Here is a 25333-nt window from a genome sequence, read left to right on the forward strand (position 1 = left end):
GAACTTGTTCTCAACTAGCCAACCTGGTTAAATAAATAAAAATATCAATTCAATATTGGAATGGTCGGAGAGACAGACCGGTTTATACAAATCTCTGCTGTTGAGAACTAAATGCTAGTCTAAAAGAAATGGGAGATAATGTCTAGATGCTTTTTTGTAGTGGAGATTTAAGTTTATACATTGACGCTCCCCCTATGGACCCCCCCCCATCTCAATTTACCTATAACCTGCCCCCACCCAATGGACATTTATCATGTTACAGTTGTAAATATGTAATTATTATGTTGCTATTGTTTCATTCACTTCCCTTTGACTTGCACTGTAAGAACTTAAGATATTCACTGTACCCTGCATTTATATCTGCAACCCTGCTCATGTGACTAATAAACTATCTGTGGCTCTGCTAGTACTCACCACTAGAGTGCAGCAACAGACGATAATATGCAGTGATCATCTGTAGGAGGAGATGTTCTGTCAATGGCAATGCAGCAATGCATTTTAGGGTCTGTTGCTGCTCTCTAGTGGCAAGTCGTGACAGTGCCACAGATGAGGTGAGTGCATTTTATTGCACAGGTCCAATTGGCATGTAAGAATGTGTATTATGTTTCTCTGGTCTAAATCTCATGTAGATCATGATGTAATGGAAAGACTGAAAACCAGCAGACACTTAAGCCTAGAGTAGTTGACTTTGCTTTATATGCTAACAACCTGTTTAGCTGGTTGGGCCAGACTGCACTATCAGCTGAGTGTGGTAGAGTGAGTGGCATGAGGTGTGGCCTTCTGTCTGTGAATTGGCAAGATCTGTTGTGATATGTAAATTATCTGTTGTCTCAAGATGTGAGAAGGTAAGGCTCCATAGCTCAGTGGTTAGAGCACTGGTCTTGTAAACCAGGGGTCGTGAGTTCAATTCTCACTGGGGCCTTGACTAAAGGGTCACATGTTTTAATCCAGGTCAGTACATTCCCGATTTGTGTTAAATTCTGCTCTTGTATACATACCTTGTGAAGAATTATGTTGATATAGTAGTTTGTTTCGTGGCAACAGAACAGCCAGCACAGAAATTAAATTTCTATCAGGTTAACATGTTAACAATTTAACATTATTGATGCAAGCTCTCACAAACACCCAGAAGAACATTTTGACTTATTGTTATTTTTTTTGTAGCGAGTTACTGTGTTTATGGCTTCAGTCATGGCTCAATGGTTAGTGCACTGGTCTTGTAAACCAGGGGTTGTTAGTTCAGATCATGCTGGTGGGGCCTTCCATGAAGGGTCATATGTTTCAGCCTGGCTGACGTGTGCTCTGGCAGCACTACATTGCCTAACATGCAGCCTTGTCTACACATTGCATTGGAGCAAAACAATGTGTGTATTAACCATAAATAACATACAACTGTTACTTTGCTTCTCAATGATCATTCAACGCCGCATGATTTGATGGACAGACAGCACATCATTGAAATTCACCAGAGTAGCCTACTGTTCCACCTGTGGGCAGATGACAAACAGATATTTTATTAATATCTTCGATGCCTGGATTGGGAGCCGGGGTGGGGCGTGTGTGGAGCTTTATCCCCATGGGGAAGGGCCTCGCTTGAGAGACCAATGCAATCAATGTTGACATATGAGATGAATGTGTGAAATCTGTGGATGTCATTGTATTTGATCATGTCACCACTACAGATATGTTTTGTTTCTGCATTTTATTTTCATTGATCTTTTTCTGGCAGAGATCAATGTATATGGCAGTAGGAAAGCAGTCCCACTTGAGCATTTGTTTCACTCCCCTTGTCAGTACTTCCAACCGACCTCACAACCGCAGACCACGTGTAACCACGCCAGCCCAGGATCTCCACATCCGGCATCTTCACCTGTGGGATCGTCTGAGACCAGCCACCCGGACAGCTGATGAAAATGTGGGTTTGCAGAACCAAATAATTTCTACACAAACTGTCAGAAACAGTGTTAGGGAAGCGTATCTGCATGCTCATCATCCTCACCAGGGTCTTAACCTGACTGCAGTTTGGCGTCCTAACTGACTTCAGTAGGCAAATGCTCACCTTTGATGGCCACTGGCACGCTGGTATCTGTGACCAACAGATACATATCTTTATTCCCAGTCATGTGAAATCCATAGATTAGGTCCAAATTAATTTATTTCAATTGATTTCCTTATATGAACTGTAAAACTCAGTAACATTTTTGAAATTGTTACATGTTGCATTTTATATTTTTTTGGTGTGTGTGTCAGTATAAATGCAGCCACTCTGTTTTATTTAGAGATTGAGCATGATTAATGCAAATGTAATGTCCCCTAACCCCCTGTCAGTAGGGTGCAAACTGTGATTAATGAAATGCCAAAGGAAATATGGAGCTGTGAGGAGAGCAGAGCAATGCAGTATGTTGAAATGTTTTCTTATATAAACATTCTCTATGCAATTTGTGATATGTGCATATAGCTTGTCCTGAAAAACAAAGTAGTTCGCACATGAGTGAATTGTAACTAGTGGTCTATGCAAGATAAACATAATACTAGAGAAAATTATAAATTTACAATACTTTGGTCTCTATACAATACAATCGTTGTGCAAATTCCTGAACCTCGCATTATGTGGAATTATATATATATATATATTTTAAACATTTTATGTCCTCTTCCATTGTAATTATGGTCACATCAAGGAGTGTGGAGAAAGCGCCGATAACATCTCGCGAGGTTTGGATATGGGATTTGAATTTGCAGTGGGTGGAGACAGGATAGCAAGTAGAATCGAAATCGCCTTTTTGACAGCTAACATAAAAAAATACTGTTTAACTTAAACTTGATGAATGAATGCGTTGATGTTTCGTACTGTTGCTCCTACATCGAGGCATATCGTTAAGGAGGTTCATTCTATCACGTCAATCCTCTGGAACGTTTCTGCGGAGAGTATGCTCTGGAGCTTGTACTGCTGCCTTAGCTCAAACGTTTCTGCTACAGTGAAGAAAATACCTTTTCAGTTTAATCGAAACTCCCAGGTAAGAATAATAAAAAACGTTTATTATCGGTGCATGTCATGGTTTCAATGTGATGTTTGAAAACTTAGTTTCAAGACAAAGTTTCGAATTCAAAAGCACTGCGGCCATTGGCAAATTGTCTTGACGCTACTGTATCAATCTGTTCTGCTCATGGCAGGACACATTATTTTAACGCAAGAATGTAACGTTAGCGGTTTGCTTGGACAAATTAGGCTATGGCTTCAAATATGAACAGGACTTGTTTCTAAGCAGCCCATGGAGTCTTCATGAATATCAGTCAAGCTTAGTCCTACAAAGGCTATACGTGTTTAATCATAACTATGGTGATCTGAACCCTGACATTGTTATCAATCGCGATTCTTCATTAACACAGTTTTGTCTAGGCCTTAACAAGACTGAAGTAAACACGTTTGTCCTGTCATTATGAGGGTTCTGTGTGTTCAACTCAATTCTGGATGACATAAAAGGGTAACTGCTAACACAGTTTGGTCAGGTAGTATTTTCTGGTCTGGGATTTATTCATCCTGGAATAGATTTAGCTACACCAGGGTAATCACAAACCCAAGTAATTAATCCCTTACATTTTCAAGAATTTCCTAAATCGCATACAGACAAATCCATGTTAACTGAGGATGACGTTTATGAAAATCCCACCAACTAAAGTTGAAAACCAGCATTCTTCATATTTCGTTTTTGAATCGACCTTTTTTAATACATTTTTTTACAAGATTTTATTTGATGTTTTATAAACCATACAGCACATACAAACGACTACATCCTACAAACATCACCCCTGTCCAGACCTACTTCGATCCCGTGTTTGATTACACATTAAGTTAATAGTTTAACAAATAGGCCTAGCCAACACTATGAATGATTCATTTTTTAAAGTAGGCTATCATGACTTCTTCTGCAATATGGACCTCTCTCACCTGTTGCTCTTGGTCTCAGGTGAGTGGGTGCTGCTATAGCCTACATATCATGAAAACAGCCAACCTGTACTAAATATGAATGCCTAATTTTCATTGCCTCAGTACTTCTGTTAGGAAGGTAATCTATAGTGAATTGGAGCTCAGCTGGCAGCCTGTAGTTGAGGTAGATGAAGTGGAAGTCTGGGGGAGTTGATGAGAAAAGTGTGTGTGTGTGTGTGTGTGTGTGTGTGTGTGTGTGTGTGTGTGTATCTGAATATTAGAAATGTAGCCTAATTCGTTGGTGTATTATTGACAATACACAGTTTCTGCTTTTTAGGATATCTGTGTAATGCACACTTCCTTTTGGGCCTATATATGAGATACCTATTCTATTTTTCTATGTCATAGTATTGCATTTCATTTTCTGGCCTTTTAGGACTCTGTCATGTGGCTGAATTATAATGTGCTATGCTGCAATGTTTCCAGAGGATGTTCTGTCCTTGCGTCTGTCTGACATTTCTCCTGAACCTGCAGAATGGATGCATCGGCCAGCATTTCTCATGGGCCCCCCTGGGGCAACAATGACTGGAAACAAACCAAGTACTGTCAACTTTAAGGAACATAATCAAGGCTATTAAGGGGTTTATAAATGATTTTCTTTTAGAATTCAAGGGGTGCATTTTAAATGATTGGAAACCTTACAGGCTACGGTGGCTTTAACTGCTTCTGGGTTTTTATGACAGTGGCAGGCTGACAGTGTGTCCCCAGCAGAGCGAAAGAGAGGGAGAGTATGGTACAGCTGCTAATGTTGTGCGTTGGTCTGTAGCTCTAGCTAACATGAGCGCTAGGAGGCTTGATCCAACCTGACATGCCACAACTGGGCCAGGAATAAAAATGACAAAAGGGGACGCCTCAAATGAGCCTGGAGGACACAGGCAATAAACTAGCTGAGAAGAGCGGTCTATTAAGTGGTTCTTTGTGAGAACGGAGAGGTGAGCAAGTTGTCCTTCAAAAGGATGAGGATGCAGAGCAGGGAGAGAATCTCCAAGGTGATCCTGAAGGGACAAGCCAGTGACAGTGGGTAGAAATGCCAGAGTAAGATACTAACAGCGCTGTTTACCTATCGTGGAGCGGGAGCCTTATTAAAATGCATTAAAATCTCCAGGCTGCTGCTTCTCCCTTCCCCATCATCAGGGTGCTTATCATCTCCAAGGCAAACGGCAATACAAAACACTAGGGAGCTGTGCAAGGCCTGTCAGCCAAGTCCTGATAGAGAGACCTGGCACGCTCAGCCTCAGCTCAGTCGCTACTGCTGTGATGTCATCAGAGAGAGGCTTAACAACATTCTCCTTGGTTACTGCTGCTACTGCTCACCCTTTTGTAACCAAACCCATATAGAAGCAGTTTGGAAACACTACTGTCTCCTGCTCCCATCACTACAAATGTCAGAGGTTTGTATAGATAAGAGATTAGTGACTATGGAAATGACCATATCCTTTTTACATCTAAAAGAACCCATGTGAAGTTCAAAGGAGTATGGCAAATATATATTTGGTTTTGGATACATTTTTCTGCCTTTAAGTTTCAGAAAAATTGCCCTGTGCCTTGAAATTCTGTTATCAAAAACCCACATCTTTAAGATATTTTCTAATTTCTCTCCCTCATTAGGAGGGGAGGATAATGGAAGTTCACAAGTAACAAATAAAGGTAGATCTATTAAGTAGTCAGTGTTTTTTTTACTGATATCAATTTGGTTTATGAATTATTGTGATTATAACTTGATTGGTAATGGAATATAAAAAATAAAAAATTGCTAAAGGAATTTCTGCAGTTGAATTGGCTACAACAAAGTAAAGAATACTGAACTATACTCTAGTGGGCACACTAGAGTTAGGTACACTATAGTACTGTACTTTACGGTACTCTACTTGACTACTGTACTGAACTGTACTTTGCTGTACTCGAATGCTCTCTGCTGTGCTGTACTCTACTCTACTGAGATCTACTGTGCCCAGATGCTGAATTCTTTACTATTTCAAAGACCTTCCCGGAAACAAGGGCTATTTTTCAATTGTCTTTCCCTGATTCCTCACGTCCTCTCTCTTTGCCTCCTCGACATGCATTGGAGAAGAAGATTAGACAAAGGAACCTCGGATCTTCTGTACATTTTGAGGAGGCAAAGAGAGAGGATCTGAGGAATCAGGACAATTTAAGAAAGAGCTTTGGGATTACTAGGTCACCCAGGGACATCTATAAAGACAGAACTACTCCAGGCTTTGTGCTTTTTGTCTTCTCAGAGACAAAAGCAGAAAGCTGTTTTTACTGTAAAAGCATAGAGCGAAGTCAGGTGAAACCTCAGGCTAGAAATGTGTTGTCCAGTCTGGCTGGTTTAACAGTTTTTCTACCCACAGCATATTTACTTACTGTATCGCCTGCCTGCTGCCTTCGAAGGGACTATTTACTTACTGTACCGCCTGCCTGCTGCCTTCGAAGGGACTATTTACTTACTGTATCGCCTGCCTGCTGCCTTCGAAGGGACTATTTACTTACTGTACCGCCTGCCTGCTGCCTTCGAAGGGAATATTTACTTACTGTACCGCCTGCCTGCTGCCTTCGAAGGGAATATTTACTTTTCTTAATGCCAGTTTCATTATTTATAACCAGCATTCAGTATAACAGATTTTGGGACTATTAGGGGAAAGCGGATGTGGGTGAGTTGGTTGACTGAGAAGCGTGGTGGGTGGGTGGGAGTTCTAGGGAGACTGAATACTGATGAAGTGGAGCTGGAGCGGTAACATTAAGCCAGACAGAAATATAGTTTAAATGTGAAGCATTCCCAGTTGTAGCCCGAGTTCATGCATGCATATGATTATGATGGGAACTATGCTGACCTTTCTCCAATTGGATAATTTTACTAACATTTACTTCCTCACACAGAAAATGTCAAGCAAAAAGCACTCTGTTTACTCTTCATTCAGAGTGTGTTATTCCCCGCAGCAACAGAAGTTAAGCTATGTAAGGACATCAGTTTTCAAACAACCCAGGCTGTCAATGTCTATTTTAGGCCTAATAATTAGTTCAGTAGGCATGTAGTTCTATAGTATACATATTATAAAAAATGTTTTTAAATTATTTAGTCCAGGGGTTTTCAAAATTATCTTGCCCAGAGACCCCCAGCCAGGCAAACCAGGGACCTTCATCATATGTTAGCAGAAAAAAAATCAAATCACGTCTTATCAGGTGAATGACAATGGCAAGTAGAAGTAATCAACATTTTAAAGTGAAGAGATTTTTGTAGACAGTTATTGTTTTGACATCCCCAAAGTTCATTGGGAGAGGAAATGTAAACTAACAGTCTATTGGCGGCATAGATTTTTGCTGTTATAAAGCACATTTTCTGCAATTCTACACATTTTTCCATTGAGCTCAGAACATTGAGGATTTGAAGCTAATTTCTGGAAATTCTACAGAGTTTTGCATGGAGCTGAGACAATTTTTCAGTTTTAAAGCAAATTTCCTGCATTTCTATGCATTTTGCAATGGCTAATGCTGTGTTCCTCTGCAAAAAAATCAATGGGCATGTGCCCAGAATGTCCAGTTTCTCTTCTCCTTGACTGTATAGTTTTTTTTGTTAGTTCTCAAAGATGGTATTATAAAAAATAAAGTATGTGTGTGTGTGTGTATGTAATGTAATGTAATGTAATGTAATGTAGCCCCCTTGAACTTTGAGACCTTTTGCTACATTTCAGGCTTCAAACATAAAGATATAAAACTGTGTTTTTTTATGAAGAATCAACAGGAAAGGGGGACAAAATCATGAAGTGGAACGACATTTATTGGATATTTCAAACTTTTTTAACAAATCAAAAACTGAAAAATTGGGCGTGCAAAATTATTCAGCCCCCTTAAGTTAATACTTTGTAGCGCCACCTTTTGCTGCGATTACAGCTGTAAGTCGCTTGGGGTATGTCTCTATCAGTTTTGCACATCGAGAGACTGAAATTTTTTCCCATTCCTCCTTGCAAAACAGCTCGAGCTCAGTGAGGTTGGATGGAGAGCATTTGTGAACAGCAGTTTTCAGTTCTTTCCACAGATTCTCGATTGGATTCAGGTCTGGACTTTGACTTGGCCATTCTAACACCTGGATATGTTTATTTTTGAACCATTCCATTGTAGATTTTGCTTTATGTTTTGGATCATTGTCTTGTTGGAAGACAAATCTCCGTCCCAGTCTCAGGTCTTTTGCAGACTCCATCAGGTTTTCTTCCAGAATGGTCCTGTATTTGGCTCCATCCATCTTCCCATCAATTTTAACCATCTTCACTGTCCCTGCTGAAGAAAAGCAGGCCCAAACCATGATGCTGCCACCACCATGTTTGACAGTGGGGATGGTGTGTTCAGGGTGATGAGCTGTTGCTTTTACGCCAAACATAACGTTTTGCATTGTTGCCAAAAAGTTCAATTTTGGTTTCATCTGACCAGAGCACCTTCTTCCACATGTTTGGTGTGCCTCCCAGGTGGCTTGTGGCACACTTTAAACAACACTTTTTATGGATATCTTTTAAGAAATGGCTTTCTTCTTGCCACTCTTCCATAAAGGCCAGATTTGTGCAATATACGACTGATTGTTGTCCTATGGACAGAGTCTCCCACCTCAGCTGTAGATCTCTGCAGTTCATCCAGAGTGATCATGGGCCTCTTGGCTGCATCTCTGATCAGTCTTCTCCTTGTATGAGCTGAAAGTTTAGAGGGACGGCCAGGTCTTGGTAGATTTGCAGTGGTCTGATACTCCTTCCATTTCAATATTATTGCTTGCACAGTGCTCCTTGGGATGTTTAAAGCTTGGGAAATCTTTTTGTATCCAAATCCGGCTTTAAACTTCTTCACAACAGTATCTCGGACCTGCCTGGTGTGTTCCTTGTTCTTCATGATGCTCTCTGCGCTTTTAACGGACTATCACAGTGCAGGAGACTTGATTACACACAGGTAGATTGTATTTATCATCATTAGTCATTTAGGTCAACATTTGATCATTCAGAGATCCTCACTGGACTTCTGGAGAGAGTTTGCTGCACTGAAAGTAAAGGGGCTGAATAATTTTGCACGCCCAATTTTTCAGTTTTTGATTTGTTAAAACAGTTTGAAATATCCAATAAATGTTGTTCCACTTCATGATTGTGTCCCACTTGTTGTTGATTCTTCACAAAAAAATACAGTTTTATATCTTTGTTTGATGCCTGAAATGTCGCAAAGGGGGCCGAATACTTTCGCAAGGCACTGTACATACATACATACATACATACATACATACATGCATGCATACATACATACATACATACATACATACATACATACATACATACATACATACATACATACATACATACATACATACATACATACATACATACACACACATTTGAAGTCGGAAGTTTACATAGGTTGGAGTCATTAAAACTCGTTTTTCAACCATGCCACAAATTTCTTGTTATCAAACTATAGTTTTGGCAGGTCGGTCAGAAATGTACATACACTAAGTTGACTGTGCCTTTAAACAGCTTGAATAAATCCAGAAAATTATGTCATGGCTTTAGAAGCTTCTGATAGGCTAATTGACATAATTTGAGTCAATTGGAGGTGTACTTGTGGATTTATTTCAAGGCCTACCTTCAAACTCAGTGCCTCTTTGCTTGACATTATGGGAAAATCAGAAGAAGTCAGCCAAGACCTCAGAATATTTTTTTAGACCGCCACAAGTCTGGTTCATCCTTGGAAGCAATTTCCAAATGCCTGAAGGTACCAAATTTATCTGTACAAACAATAGTACACAAGTATAAACACCATGGGACCACGCATCTGTCTCCTAGAGATGAACGTACTTTGGTATGTGGAAAGTGCAAATAAATCCCGGAACAACAGCAAAGGAACTTGTGAAGATGCTGGAGGAAAAAGGCTCCATCGCAGGCTTCATCAGCGTATCACCCACCATGACTGTGCATTTTGAAAACCTATATACTGTTGAAGTCGAAAGTTTACATAGACTTAGGTTGGAGTCATTGGAGTCATTCTGTACGCTTTCTTGAATTTGGTCTGGATTTTGGGACTGTGAAAAGACCCCTGGTGGCATGTCTGGTGGGATAAGTGTGTGTGTCAGAGCGTTGTGTAAATTGACTATGCAAACATTTTTGGGATTTTCAACACAATGTTTCTTATCAAAATAAGTGATGTAGTCAATCTCTCTTTGCCAAGAGAGACTGGCATGTATCGTATTTATATAAGCCCTGAACAGTTATCCTAACATCTTCAAAATGCGCAACAGAATTAGGTAAGAAGGACTGCACATCGCTGCTTCCTCGATTTGCATGTTCTGTTAATATGAATTACCATAATCTAAATGTGATCTGTCATTCTCAGCATTATGGGTGGACGCCCTGATTTTTAAATGCAGCCGGTCAAAATGTCAGGTGCCATTATTCTCCTAACGGAAACCCTGCCATGGTGGTATTCTGTTGCAGCTAGTGATATTGTGTATCCCCCCCCTTCCCAATAACAAAACATATTGTGCTGACCCCTGATTTAGTCAGATTAGCGAGATTAGATATTCAGTGAGGGGAAAAAAGTATTTGATCCCCTGCTGATTTTGTATGTTTGCCCACTGACAAAGAAATGATCAGTCTATAATTTTAATGGTAGGTTTATTTGAACAGTGAGAGACAGAATAACAACAACAAAAAATCCAGAAAAACGCATGTCAAAAATGTACATTTATTTGCATTTTAATGAGGGAAATAAGTATTTGACCCCCTCTCAATCAGAAAGATTTCTGGCTCCCTGGTGTCTTTTATACAGGAACGAGCTGAGATTAGGAGCACACTCTTAAAGGGAGTACTCCTAATCTCAGTTTGTTACCTGTATAAAAGACACCTGTCCACAGAAGCAATCGATCGATCAATCAGATTCCAAACTCTCCACCATGGCCAAGACCAAAGAGCTCTCCAAAGATGTCAGGGACAAGATTGTAGACCTACACAAGGCTGGAATGGGCTACAAGACCATTGCCAAGCAGCTTGGCGAGAAGGTGACAACAGTTGGTGCGATTATTCGCAAATGGAAGAAACACAATAGAACGGCCAATCTCCCTTGGCCTGGGGCTCCATGCAAGATCTCACCTCTGTGGAGTTGCAATGATCATGAGAACGGTGAGGAATCAGCCCAGAACGACACGGGAGGATCTTGCCAATGATCTCAAGGCAGCTGGGACCATAGTCACCAAGAAAACAATTGGTAACACACTACGCCGTGAAGGACTGAAATCCTGCAGTGCCCGTGAGGTCCCCCTGCTCAAGAAAGCACATATACATGCCCATCTGAAGTTTACCAATGAACATCTGAATGATTCAGAGGACAACTGGGTGAAAGTGTTGTGGTCTGATGAGACCAAAATGGAGCTTTTGGCATCAACTCAACTCGCCGTGTTTGGAGGAGGAGGATTGCTGCCTTTGACCCCAAGAACACCATCCCCATTGTCAAACATGGAGGTGGAAACATTATGCTTTGGGGGTGTTTTTCTGCTAAGGGGACAGGACAACTTCATCGCATCAAATGGACGATGTACCGTCAAATCTTGGGTGAGAACCTCCTTCCCTCAGCCAGGGCATTGAAAATGGGTCGTGGATGGGTATTCCAGCATGACATTGACCCAAAACACACGGCCAAGGCAACAAAGGAGTGGCTCAAGAAGAAGCACATTAAGGTCCTGGAGTGGCCTAACAAGTCTCCAGACCATAATCCCATAGAATATCTGTGGAGGGAGCTGAATGTTTGAGTTGCCAAACATCAGCCTTGAAACCTTAATGACTTGGAGAAGATCTGCAAAGAGGAGTGGGACAAAATCCATCCTGAGATGTGTGCAAACCTGGTGGCCAACTACAAGAAACGTGTGACCTCTGATTGCCAACAAGGGTTTTGCCACCAAGTACTAAGTCATGTTTTGCAGAGGGGTCAAATACTTATTTCGCTCATTAAAATGCAAATCAAACATTTTTGAAATGCATTTTTCTGGATTTATTTGTTGTTATTCTGTCTCTCACTGTTCAAATAAACCTACCATTAAAATTATAGACAGATCATTTTGTCAGTGGGCAAACATACAAAATCAGCAGGGGGTCAAATACTTTTTTTCCCCACACTGTAGCCTACTTTACCTGATTTTCACAAAAAAACACTACATAGAAAATGTATTTCGCTACATATGATGGACTTCAAGGCCGTCTCTTAGTAGTGTGTGTACCGCAATATTATCTGGAGCACCAAAATGTAGGCTAATTGAAGTAATTGTGCCTGAATGGTTATGACAGTGAACGGTTGTGCAACAAATCTTATCTAGAATATCTTTCTAGTTCTGTGTTCCTAGTAACAGGATGGCTAAGCATTTTTATTAACTTGTCCTGTCATTTCTGTGTGCTGGTTACGGTGCCAGAGTCTTTTTTTAGAAAGTCCAGATTTATTGTCAAACTGTGCGAGACTTTCCATTACGCTATGTAATCATTAATAATCCACTTCTTAAATTGAGTGTTCTGTTTTTCCTGAGTGCTAGCATGTCCCAATACATCATACCATCCTTTTCTATACATCTGTATAATTCAGAATTGGAATAAACTATTACACAACAATTTAATATGGAAAGCATCCTGGGGTGTGGAGTTTGGATCCACATTTTCGATCACAAAAACTTTTGATCTCCAGCCGAAACCTCAGTGGGTCAGTGCAGTGTTAGCTGAAGATGATGACATGGAATTGCCTGCTAATTTATCACAGAGGCAGGCTGACCTTTGGAAAAACCTTCAGTACTTGGCACAGTGGAATTGCAGTGGGCCCTGCACGCATCCCTGTGGGCCGCCTGTGTGCATTGAGGAGGATTAACGCTCACCACTGGCACCATTGCCCTTGTCCTCATGGATTAGAGAGCAATGCTGCTTTAGGTCTTCATGCTGTGACATTTAAGCAGCAAATAAATGCATTGAGCCCTATTAGCCCATTTGTCGTTCTTCGTGAATGAATAAAATGAAGTGGTATTGTCTGAATATCATACCAACTTAAACGCATGTAGGAATTGGTTAAATGGGTAGGTTAAAAGGGAAAGCCGAGGGGTTTGTGCTATTTGCCTATACAGGTACATTTGAAATCTTAGAAGTAATTTCTGGACCTAAATCCCATGTAGGGGGCTTGGTCAAACTTCAGAGGAACCCTGTAGGTAATTTATTTTTCAAATGGCAACCTATTCCCTTTGTAGTGCACTACTTCTGATCAGGTCACATCAAAAATAGTGCACTGTAAAGGGGATATGGTGCCATTTGGGACAGCCGTGTCCTCCTGATGACATCCAGGTCATGAAGCCTATAGGCCCAGCTGTCAAGGTCACGAGCAGTATCTAATTATGGGCTTTAGCCCCCTGTCAGTACATTATGGGCCAGTAGGCAGAGGTGAGTTAACCAAACCTGTCTCCTCTGCCAGCGCCCTTGGCAAATGGCGATCCAAGTCAAATATTTGGGGGAGAGAAGAAAAAAGGAGGCCCCAAAAGAACAATGGGTGTCATTCAGTTTATCTTCAAATGTAAAAATACATCTGCATTGCTATCATATTGTATCTATAGATGGAAGCCCTTCTCTCCATCTATAGATACAATAAGACTTTTCCCACCTGAATTAGTATCATGCTCTTTTGCTTAACTAAATCTCAAATCGTAATAAAAACAAGTGAAAAAGCTCTTGGGTAACTGATATTTTTCCTATCACTTAGCTACAACTGCAGGGTATTACCACAAATACTGAGCCTACTACTACCACTGACATATTGTAGCCTATGTATTTGGATGTCAAAATAGCCGAAGGACTTTTTTTTAGCCTGCCTCTATTGCAGCATATGAGAGCAGATATGGAAAGAGAGAGAGTGAAAGAGAGTGCAGGGAGGGAGAGATGGAGCCATTATGTCTTTGTTCAGTCTGGCTTCTTCCTCCAGGGCCCTTGGGTTGGCTGGCTGCGAGAGGAGAGAGAGTCCGGGGCTTTAGGAGAGTGTAAGGCCGGCTGTGTCCAATGGGCCTTGGTCAAAAGTATTGCACTAAATAGGAAATAGGGTGCCATTTGGGACTGAGACCGAGTCAGGCCAGAGATACTGGAGTTCTTTATGAGCTCAGTCTGGAGAGAAGAGAGAGACAGGAAGACCGTGGGGGGATGGTTGCTCTCTGGGGATGCTAGTGGCAAAGGAGGATTCTCCAGGAGTTTTTAGGATAGAGTGATTTTACAGAGGAAAATTTTAAGAAATCAGAGATGCATGTGTGTCTGTCCAAATGTGTGTTATAATGAACGGGCATTGCCACTTCTGTCTCCATGATATCTGCTCTATGAATCTTGTGCTCCATGTCTGCTGCTAAAAGCATTATAGACATTGAGGTAGGGTTAAACTGGAATTATTTTACTCAACATGGGATTGATGGATAGATGGGCTTGGCTGCAAAATAGACTTGGGTGGTATCCAGATTGTCCTACCTTCAAAACGACCTTGTGTCATCCTGGGATATTCGGTAATACCGGCGCCGCACACAAGGGGCACTATTTTCAAACCCCACTGAGCCTCTGTAATACCAAGGTTAGCAATGCTAACAAGTACATGGAAAATACCATAGTGATTGCTAGTTAAATGAAAACGAGCGCATGCAAATAATTTTTTAAGTCTCTGATAAACTGTTTGCAGGACAGATATCACAGCTCATGAAGTTTATAAAAGTAACAAAAAAATTCTGCTCACAGTTTGCTGCACACACAAAACTAATTGCCTACAGCAAGGTAGGCCTAAAACATATCTAGTTTGTTTTCAAGTTTATGGGTGATTTATCTTGATTTTTGAAACTTTTTCTCTGAATAAGCTTTGTTGCACAATTAAAGGTCAATACACTGGATTTCAAACAGGAATAATCTAATGAATTTAGGGATTATAAATATAAGCCTTTGACCCACTAATGATTTAATTATTTTATCAAAATAGTTTAACCTGCCTTTTTTGCAATAATCACTGATCTGGCTTTCAAAGCTTCATATGAAAAATCAATTTTTGTTATAAATTGAACCAGAATCATGTTTTATACTCATTGCACGTTTATAAAACATAGACTAGATGGCTAGCACTTAAGTCTGTGTGTAAAATGCTGCTAGCGGTACGTGGTACTCCAGCGCCAGACAAACTGAGCATTCATTAATTTCCCACAATCATGTTCATTGATACTTCCATTTTCGTAGATAACTAGGTACTAAATCAGCAAACCAAATTCACATCTTCAGAGCATTTAGCTCTGTAAAACGCAGCATCACGTGATGCAAAATTCATCATATGGGCCAGATTTCTGTATTTTGAAAGTTACATCTTGAAAACTTGGGGCTATGTCAACAATGGACTAATTAAACAAATACCAAAATATAGTTTTTGGGTGGGGTTTTCCTTTAATAGTTATAAGATATTTAGCTGGCAAACATTTAGTTGTGAATTCCATACTTTAACTAGATCACCTGGCGCATGCTGCACAACAATGTGACTCACAAAGCTCCGATGTCTTGTTGTGTGCTTGTAAACAAACGTGACTGGGGACTACCGGTAGGCCTACACTTCATAATGAATAATAATCTGACAGGTGAAATGAAGAACGTGATCTGCTTTATTTCCTAACCTACTGGACCAGTTGACTGCAGGTATTTACTTAAAAAATATTTGGTATTGAGAAACCATCCCGTGGCTATTACCAAATACTCTGGAATACGGCATATACAGTATATACAAGCCTACTGCAGACCGTCTGGCTCCAGGGAGTTGAAGGGAGTGTATTTAGTGTCTACAGCCCAAAGTTGAAGGTTAGGGGGATAGTCCGTAGATTCTGATGAATATTATAGATGCCAATGACTACGCTAACTCTCTTGACTCTTCTTTTTGAGTATTGCTAAATTATCATGGTGATATAAAGCATATTTTAAATGAATTGTTTAAGTCTCAAACCTGTATGTTATTTACTCAACTTTTTTTATACTGGAATAATGATATTATTTTAATTTCAGCTGCTATTATGGAAAGTGATATTTATAGTATTCCAGGCAGAGGCTAGCCTAGTGAAGCATTTGTTCTTGTAGCATTTAACCTTTAGATGACTACTTTCCCACATAGTCTGGAAGCAGCTGCTTGGGATCTGAATTAGTGGGTGCATCCCAAATGGCACCGCATTCCCAAGATGGGGCTGCAGTAAAAAGTAGTGCACTATGGGTCCTGGAGTGATCAACAGCAGTGCACTATATAGGGAATAGCATTTGGGACGCAGGTAGCCTGTCTCACCACATGACTCACTTGTTCTCTCAATATGCAGGTTCGTGTAGTTTTAAGAGGAACTTTTCATTTCCCCTTTCTCACACTGTCATTCATCAAGACATAAACAGGGGGGGAATGTGATTTGAGGTTCTAGGAATGCCTGCGCTTATCCACCAAGGTAAACAAAGGATACGACCCAAATGGCACCCTTTTCCCTAGCCTATACAGTGCACTACTTTTGATCAGAGCCATATGGGTCCTGGCCAAAAGTAGTGCATTTAAAAGGAATACTTTGAGATTTTGGCAATGAGGCCCTTTATCTACTTCCTCAGAGTCCGACGACCTTGTGGATACCATTTGTATGTCTCTGCGTCCAGTATGAAGGAAGTTAGAGGTATTGCGAGCCAATGTTAACTAGCGTTGTTAGCTATTCCCATAGACTTCTAGTCATTGCTTTAACTGTAGTTAGCAATTGAGCCAAAGCTAGTGAGAAACTACCTTCCAACTGCATGCAGAGACATGAAAATGGTATCCACGAGTTCATTTGACTCTAGGGAAGTAGATAAAGGGCTTCATTGCCAAAATCCCGGAGTATCCCTTTATTTTGGACGCAGACAAAGACTTCTCCAAGGGAAGGGACTTTGATCCTTAAAATTGTTCTACCGGTATGTAGACCTTCATCATGCACTGAAAATAATAGGCTTACACTTTGATATTATTTCTATGATTACTAAGTCAGAAATATAGTATGTTCAGTTGGAAACATGATATCAGTAATATGCAAAAAATTCTCTCTCTCCCCCCACCCCCTCTCTCTCTCTCTCTCTCTCCCTCTCCAGGTGTATCGGCGCCTGGCTAGCGGGAGGCGGAGCATGCATGTGAGATCAGAGATCAGATTGGACGTGGAGCTGTGATGCGTGCGGCGAGCTGCAGGATGAACGTGGCGGCCATTCTGAATGGCCTGCTGGTGTCGGTGGTGGCAGCACTGCTCTGGAAGTACGTGAGGCTAAGCGAGCACACTGCAGTACTGGAGGAGGAGCTGCAGCTGACCCGCCAGTCCCAGGAGCTGTCCCAGGCCCGGATAGACTACCACGCCGCTCTGCTCGCCCTCCAGGAGCATGGCACCCGTATGGTCTGCACCGGCAAGATGCACACTGACCGCATCTGCCGCTTCGACTACCTGTGCTACTGCACCGAGGCTGAAGAGTTTGTCTTCTTCCACAGCAACTCCTCCTTCATGTTGCCCAACCTGGGGCCCCGGCGCTTCCAGCCGGCCCTGCTGGACCTGTCCTCTGTGGAGGATCACAACACCCAGTACTTCAACTTCCTGGAGCTGCCCGCAGCTGCCCTCAAGTTCATGCCCAAGCCTGTGTTCGTCCCTGACGTCACCCTCATCCTCAACCGGTTCAATCCGGATAACCTGATGCACGTGTTCCACGATGACCTGCTGCCTATCTTCTACACCATGCGGCAGTACTCGGACCTTGACGATGAGGCCCGCCTGGTCTTCATGGAGGGCTGGGGTGAGGGAGCACACTTTGACCTCTACCGCCTGCTGAGCAGCAAGCAGCCACTTCTCAAAGAGCAGCTGAGGAACTTTGGCAAACTTATGTGCTTTACTAAGTCCTACGTGGGCTTGTCCAAGATGACCACATGGTACCAGTACGGCTTTGTCCAGCCACAGGGCCCCAAAGCCAACATCCTGGTCTCTGGGAACGAGATCCGGCAGTTTGCCTCATCGCTGATGGAGAAGCTCAATATCACCACGAGAGGAGGAGAGGAGAGTGCAGCGGAGGAAAAGGATGAGTACTTCGTAGTGTTCAGTCGCTCCATCAACAGACTCATCCTGAACGAAGCGGAGCTGATCCTGGCGTTAGTGCAGGAGTTCCAGATGAGAGCGGTGACGGTGTCTCTGGAGGAGCAGAACTTCCCCAGAATCGTCAAGGTCATCAGCGGGGCCTCCATATTGGTCAGCATGCACGGGGCCCAGCTGGTCTCCTCTCTCTTCCTCCCCCGGGGGGCCGTCGTTGTGGAGCTCTTCCCCTATGCGGTCAACCCAGAGCAGTACACCCCTTACAAAACCCTGGCCTCTCTACCAGGCATGGACCTGCAGTATGTGGCCTGGAGGAACATGGTGGAGGAGAACTCTGTAGCCTACCCAGAGAGGCCCTGGGAGCAGGGAGGTATAGCCCACCTGGATAAGGAAGAGCAGGATCACATCCTGACCAGTAAGGAAGTACCCAGACACCTGTGCTGCCGCAACCCTGAGTGGCTCTATCGTATTTACCAGGACACCATAGTGGACATCCCTTCTTTACTAGAGGCTCTCAGAGCAATCGTGAAAACCAGGCCCAACCTGAAGAAGGCCAAGCCTGCCAGCACGGTCCACCCGGGCCGGGTCAGAGAGCCCCAGTGTCAGACATCGGTCCAGGCCTCCAACGAGGCCAAGCTGACTGTGTCCTGGCAAATCCCCTGGAACCTGAAGTACCTGAAGGTCAGGGAAGTGAAGTACGAAGTGTGGATCCAGGAGCAAGGAGAGAACACGTACATGCCTTATATTCTCCCCCACCAGAACTATACCTTCTCTGAAAACATCAAACCCTTTACGACATACCTGGTGTGGGTGCGCTGCATCTTTAACAAAAACCTCCTGGGGCCTTTTGCCGATGTACTCATGTGCAGGACATAATTTGTGTTGATCTATACAGTTACAAGTTTGTGACTGCTTGTTCCAGATGATCAGATATTGGGGTTGTCGATTACTGAAGGTGATACTAGATAAGTTCAGCCAGTAATGTTGAAAGTAGCGCTCACGAGCCAAAATGGGTCTCAGAAAATTGTGCACAATTGTATACGATGTCATTCATTTTGTATGATATGTTACGTCCTGCACAATAAATGTATATTTCCTACAATTCGTATGATATGTTAAGAATTTGTAAGTGCTTAAGATCCCGTTCAATCTCAATAATATGAAAATCTGTGATTGAGGATAGTCTCCGATTTGAGGATAGTTGATATGATGTGATCTATATCTAGGATGAGAGACAACCATGTCCTCACACAGAGAGTGAAATGCAATGGAAGTTCAATGGCATTTAGCATGGGATGCAGGAACACGAGTCACGATTTAAGGATGCATCGTCTGTACCAATAGAAAGTACATACAACGTATCTTTTTGAGATATAGGAATTTCTTTAATATACTTATTTATGAGCAAAAATATTTTTTATTAGTCTTAAAACACTGAACCTATCTATCTGTACTTATTTGAGTATGTAATGTAGGTTTTCAGCAAAGCTCAGATTTCATTGGTTTGTGATTTGTTATCTGAGAAATCATAACTTTGTGGCTTAGCCTACCCTCCTGCACAAAGTTGTAGCTTTGTCATGTTGCCTTTCTAATTGTCAATTTACATAATTGTTTTCAGAATGTTGCCAAAACCTTAAAGGGATACTGTAAGATTCTGGCAATTTTCTACTTACCCAGAGTCCGATGGACTCGTGGGCGCCCTATTTATGCCTCTGCGTGCAGTATGAAGGAAGATAGAAGTAGTTTCGCAATCCTAACTAGCATTAGCACAATGACTGGAAGTCTATGGGTATCTGCTAGCTGGGTATCTGCTTCAGGCCTGGACAATTCTCGTCCTCGGAGGCCTAATTGGTGTGACACTTTTCCCCCATCCCTAGCAAACACACCTGAATTTAAACTAATTCAATTTTTAACTGAAGCTCATGATTAGTTGATTATTGGAGTCAGGTGTGTTAGCTGGGGCAAAAGTGTGACACCAATCAGGACCCAGAGGACTGGACTTGCCCAGGCCTGCTAGCTGCAAATACCCATACACTTCCAGTCATTGCACTAAATCCAGTTAGCAATTATGCTAGCACTAGTTAGCAACTTCCTTCAAACCTAAATCATAAACATATAAGAAGGGTGTCCATGAGTTCATCTGACCCTGGGGAAGTAGATAAAGGGCCTCATTGTCAAAATCCCGAAGTATCCCTTTAAGAGAAACCAAAATGAATTTGAAAATGTGGTTACCAGTCTACAGTACCATTTAAGTATGTGTTATTAGTTGTAATTTAATTATATTGTGCTTCATTGAGGCTTTAATATTTGCCAGTTACCTTTTTGAACTATTGTGACCCATGGATAATAAATTCTTCCTCTTCTAGATTATTTGAGATATTAATTCAAGGCAGATAAAAACTTTTCAAAGAGTGTGTCCAGGAAAATGTTTGCAGTTTTCTAAAGATGCGGACTAAAACATGCATTATTCCTTCAAATGTAGCAGTATTTTAAGAACAGTGTTCCTCTAAATGAAAATAAAGAGAATATATTATGTATTTATGTGAAAGGTGCAGTTGCTAGATATGCGAGGGTTAGTTCTATTTCTTTCAGAAAAACTGGAGCTTCTTTAATCAGTTTCTTTGTCATTGCCCTGTGTGTCAAAAGATAAATACAAAAAGGTTCATGTCACTTCAGTGTGCCCATTACAGCAATTCTGAGTTCAATTGTCCTATTATTATTTTTTATTCAGTCTACACAGTTGCAGAAAATGGTCAGAATTCCTTTCTTACTATTAATCAGTACCATTTCTGGTTGTGATCATAGAACATTTGTGCAGGTTATATGCATGCATAAACTTGTGAAATAATTAGCCTGTGATGCTTTGGTAATGACGACTATGCCCTGAATCAAACTGGAGTAATAACCCATTCTATGGCTCATCAATGCTGCTAACCATGTGTTATTCAGTGTCTTTATCCCAAATGGCACCCTCTTCCCTTTATAGTGTACTACTTTTGACCAAGAACTATAAAGGTCATCAGAGCCTAAAAGTAGTGCTCTATAGGGAATAGAGTGCCATTTTGGGACTCAACCCAAGTCTACATGATGGTGTGCAATGCTGCATGTTACATTTCATTGCCTTGTGGTGTGCAAAACTAAAGTAATGGCTAGCTTCCCAGTATGTGCCAAGCCCTCAGAGTAGGAGTGCTGATGTAGGATCAGCTACAGCCTTCCTGTCCTGCTAAGCGTATAACATTGCCTTCAGAACGTATTAACACCCTTTGACTTTTTCAACATTTTGCTGTTACAACGTGGGATTAAAATGGTTGGAAAAAAACGTACAATTAAATCCATCTACAAATAATCTAATGTCAAAGTGGAAGAAAAATGACACTAATACAGTATATCTTTGTAAGTATTCAACCCACTTAGTCAATACATGTTTCTCTGGACAAGTCTCTAACAGCTTTTCACACCTGAATTGTGCAACATTTGCCCCTTATTCTTTTCACAATACTTCAAGCTCTGTCATTGTTTATTGATCATTGCTAGACAACTGTATTTGGGTCTTGCCATAGATTTTCAAGCAGATTTAAGCCAAAACTGTAACTCAGCCACTCAGGAACATTCAGTGTCTTCTTGGTAAACAACCAGTGTCGATTTGACCTTGTGTTATTGTCCTTCTGAACTGTAAATGAATCTCCCAGTGTCTGGTGGAAAGCTGAAAGACTGAACCAGGTTTTACTCTAGGATTTTGCCTGTGCTTAGCTCCATTTCATTTCTATTTTAACCTTTAGCGATTTACTAGCGTGCCCATAACATTATGCAGCCATTTCTATGCTTGAAAAGAATGGAGAGTGGTACTCAGTAATGTGTTGTATTGGGTTTGCCCCAAATATAACACTTTGTATTTAGGACAAAAAGTGATTGCTTTGCCACATTTTTTTCAGTATTACTTTACTGCCTTGTTGCAAACATAATGCATGTTTTGGAATATTTGAATTATGTACAGGCTTCCTTAGTTTCACTCTGTCAATTAGGTTAGTATTGTGGAGTAACTACAAAGTTGTTGAACCATCCTCAGTTTTCACCTTTCACAGCTGCTCAAAGGGATATTCAATGTCTGTTTATTTGAAATGTTTTTTGTAACTTTTATTTAGGCTTGCCATAACAAAGGGGTTGAATAGTTATTGACTCAAGACATTTTGAGCTTTTCATTTTTAATTATACTGAACAAAAATATAAACGCAACAATGAACAATTTTACTGACTTATAGTTATGAGTAAATGAGTCCATTTTTAAATTCATTAGGCCCTAATCTGTGGATTTCACATGACTGGGCAGGGGCGCAGCCATGGGTGGGCCTGGGAGAGCATAGACCCACCCACTTGGGAGCCAGGCCCACCCACTGGGTTTAATTAGCTTCTTGATATGCTACACCTGTCAGGTGGGTGGATTATCTTGGTAAAGGAGAGATAATCCCTGACAGGGATTTAAAGAAATTTCTGCTCAAAATTGGATAGAAACAAGCTTTTTGTGCATATGGAACAGTTCTGGGATCTTTTATTTCAGCTCATGAAACATGGGTCCAACACCTTACATGTTGCGTTTATATTTTTGTTCAGTATAATCTAGAATTTTTGGGGAAATCATCTTTCCACTTTGACATTATGGTGTATTGTGTGTAGGCCATTGAAAAAATCTCAATTGAATCATTTTTAAATTCAGGCTGTAACACAACAAAATGTGGAAAAGGTCAAGGGGTGTGAATACTTTCTGAAGGCACTGTATTGTGATCTAAAAGGTTAAACTGTTCTAAATCAGCACTCCTACTCCTGCGCTTGACATGCGGCCCCACATCTCTCTGTCCCACGGTTGAGTTTTCAGCAGAGGGCACAGGTTTGAAACGGTTTTTGAGGCAGCTGAGAGTGGTGACAGGAATCTGTGAATCAATAGCATTGGATTGGGTTTCTCTCTTCCCCTAAAACAGCACTAGTGACACACAGATCGCCAGTGCCAATTCATAGACTTTGCAATGTGTTGCATTGTTTATTGGTATAATCATTTAATGGACATTAATGGTGTCATAATAATCAAGGGATTTAAATGCAGTGCTGACTTGCTAGTATGTGAATATCCTACCCATTGTGCTGTACCCATTGAGGTATCCTACTGACGAACTAAATTCCACATTAACTGGAATTTGTCCCTTTTTGACTGAGATGTTTCGGTTTGAAAGTCCAACTTGAACTGTTTTAAGAAAATATGTTCTCAAATGCAGTTCTGTCAGTGTTTGTATTCAAGAGATTATTTTGAACTGTTGTTGTTCAATGTGATGTTGTATTTTGTGTGTTTCTTTTGCTTGTTAGGTTGTGTATACCACCTCCAGTAAAAAAAAATATATTTGCTAAGACTGAAGTGTGCCAGAAACTAGTGTACGTGTATTATGTTTACTATAATGATAAAAAAGTAAGTATTGAGTAACTGAGTTATTGAATAAAGCAACATTATTTTATATACAGTACCAGTCAAAAGTTTGGAGACACCTACTCATTCCAGGGTTTTTATTTTTTTACTATTTTTTACTACATTGTAGAATAATAATGAAGATATCAAAACTAGGAAATAACACATATGGAATCATGAAGTAACCAAAAAAACAAACCAATATATGTTTTATATTTGAGACTCTTCAAAGTAGCCACCTTTTGCATTGATTGATGACAGCTTTCAACACTCTTGGCATTCTCTCAACCAGCTTCATGAGGTAGTCACCTGGAATGCATTTCAATTAACAGGTGTGACTTTGTTAAATTAATTTGTGGAATTTCTTTCCTTATTGCATTTGATCCAATCAGTTGTTTTGTGACAAGGTATGGGTGGTATACAGAACATAGCCCTATTTGGTAAAAGACCAAGTCCATATTATGGGAAGAACAGCTCGAAAAAGCAAAGCGAAATGACAGTCCATCATGACTTTAAGACATGAAGGTCAGTCAATCCAGAAAACGTCAAGAATTTTGAAAGTTTCTCAAAGTGCAGTCGCAAAAACCATCAAGGGCAAAGATGAAACTGGCTCTCATGAGAACTGCCACAGGAAAGGAAGGCCCAGAGTTACCTCTGCTGCAGAAGATAAGTTCATTCGAGTTACCAGCCTCAGAAATTGCAGCCCAAATAAATGCTTCACAAGAGTTCAAGTAACAGACACATCTCAACATCAACTTTTCAGAGGAGACTCCATGAATCAGGCCTCCATAGTCGATTTGCTGGAAAGAAGCCACTACTAAAGGACAACAACAAGAAGAAAAGACTTGTTTGGGCCAAGAAATATGAGCAATGGACATATCAAGTCAAATCAAACTTTATTTGGCACATGTGCCGAATACAAGTGTAGACTTTACCGTGAAATGCTTACTTACAAGCCCTTAACCTATAGTGCAGTTCATGAAGAAGAAAATATTTACAACAAGGCTATATACAGGGGTACCTGTACCGGTACCAAGTCACAGTGCAGGGGTACTGTGCAGGGGTACAGGCTAATTGAGGTAATCTGTACATTTAGGTGAGGGTGAAGTGACTATGCAAATGTAACAAACAGCGAGTAGCAGCAGTGTACAAGCGGGGGTTAATGTAAATTGTCCGGTGGCGATTTTTATTAATTGTTCAGCAGTCTAATGGCTTTGGGGTAGAAGCTGTTGAGGAGCCTTTTGGCTCTGGATTTGGCGCTCTGGTACCGCTTGCCGTTCAAGTAGCAGAGAAAACAGTCTATAACTTGGGTGACTGGAGTCTCTGACAATTTTATGGGCTTTCCTCTGACATCACCTATTATATACAGTTGAAGTTGGAAGTTTACATACACTTAGGTTGGAGTCATTAAAACTTGTTTTTCAAACACTCCACAAATTTCTTGACAACAAACTATAGTTTTGGCAAGTCGGTTAGGACGTCTGCTTTGTGCATGACACAAGTAATTTTTCAAAAAAATGCTTACAGATAATTGCTTACAGATTATTTCACTTATAATTCACTGTATCACAATTCCAGTGGGTCAGAAGTTTACATACACTGCGTTGACTGTGCCTTTCAGCAGCTTGGAAAATTCCAGAAAAGGATGTCATGGCTTTAGGAGCTTCTGATAGGCTAATTGATATCATTTAAGTCAATTGGAGGTGTACCTGTGGAAATATTTCAAGGCCTAACTTCAAACTCGATGCCTCTTTGCTTGACATCATGGGGAAATCAAAAGAATTCAGCCAATACCTCAGAA

At 41.1% G+C, this 25333-nt stretch overlaps 1 protein-coding gene and 1 non-coding gene across 2 annotated transcripts; both read left to right on the forward strand.

Moving 5' to 3' along the window:
- Positions 1 to 849: 849 nt before the first annotated feature.
- trnat-ugu (transfer RNA threonine (anticodon UGU)) lies at positions 850 to 922 on the forward strand. Its single transcript has one exon. It is a non-coding gene; the product is annotated as a tRNA-Thr (tRNA).
- A 1828-nt stretch (positions 923 to 2750) lies between these two features.
- LOC135520352 (protein O-linked-mannose beta-1,4-N-acetylglucosaminyltransferase 2) lies at positions 2751 to 23496 on the forward strand. Its single transcript, XM_064945829.1, has 2 exons — positions 2751 to 3017; positions 17110 to 23496. Exon 2 carries the CDS (start codon positions 17184 to 17186, stop codon positions 18957 to 18959), a length of 1776 nt encoding a protein of 591 aa, XP_064801901.1. The 5' UTR covers positions 2751 to 3017; positions 17110 to 17183; the 3' UTR covers positions 18960 to 23496.
- Positions 23497 to 25333: the final 1837 nt, after the last annotated feature.

The sequence above is a fragment of the Oncorhynchus masou genome, chromosome 29, assembly GCF_036934945.1.
Source record: "Oncorhynchus masou masou isolate Uvic2021 chromosome 29, UVic_Omas_1.1, whole genome shotgun sequence".
Taxonomy (NCBI): Eukaryota; Metazoa; Chordata; class Actinopteri; order Salmoniformes; family Salmonidae; genus Oncorhynchus; species Oncorhynchus masou.

What these genes read in the sequence shown, in the direction of transcription:
- LOC135520352 (XM_064945829.1), top strand. Translation starts at nt 17,184, where the DNA reads ATGCGTGCGGCGAGCTGCAGGATGAACGTGGCGGCCATTCTGAATGGC.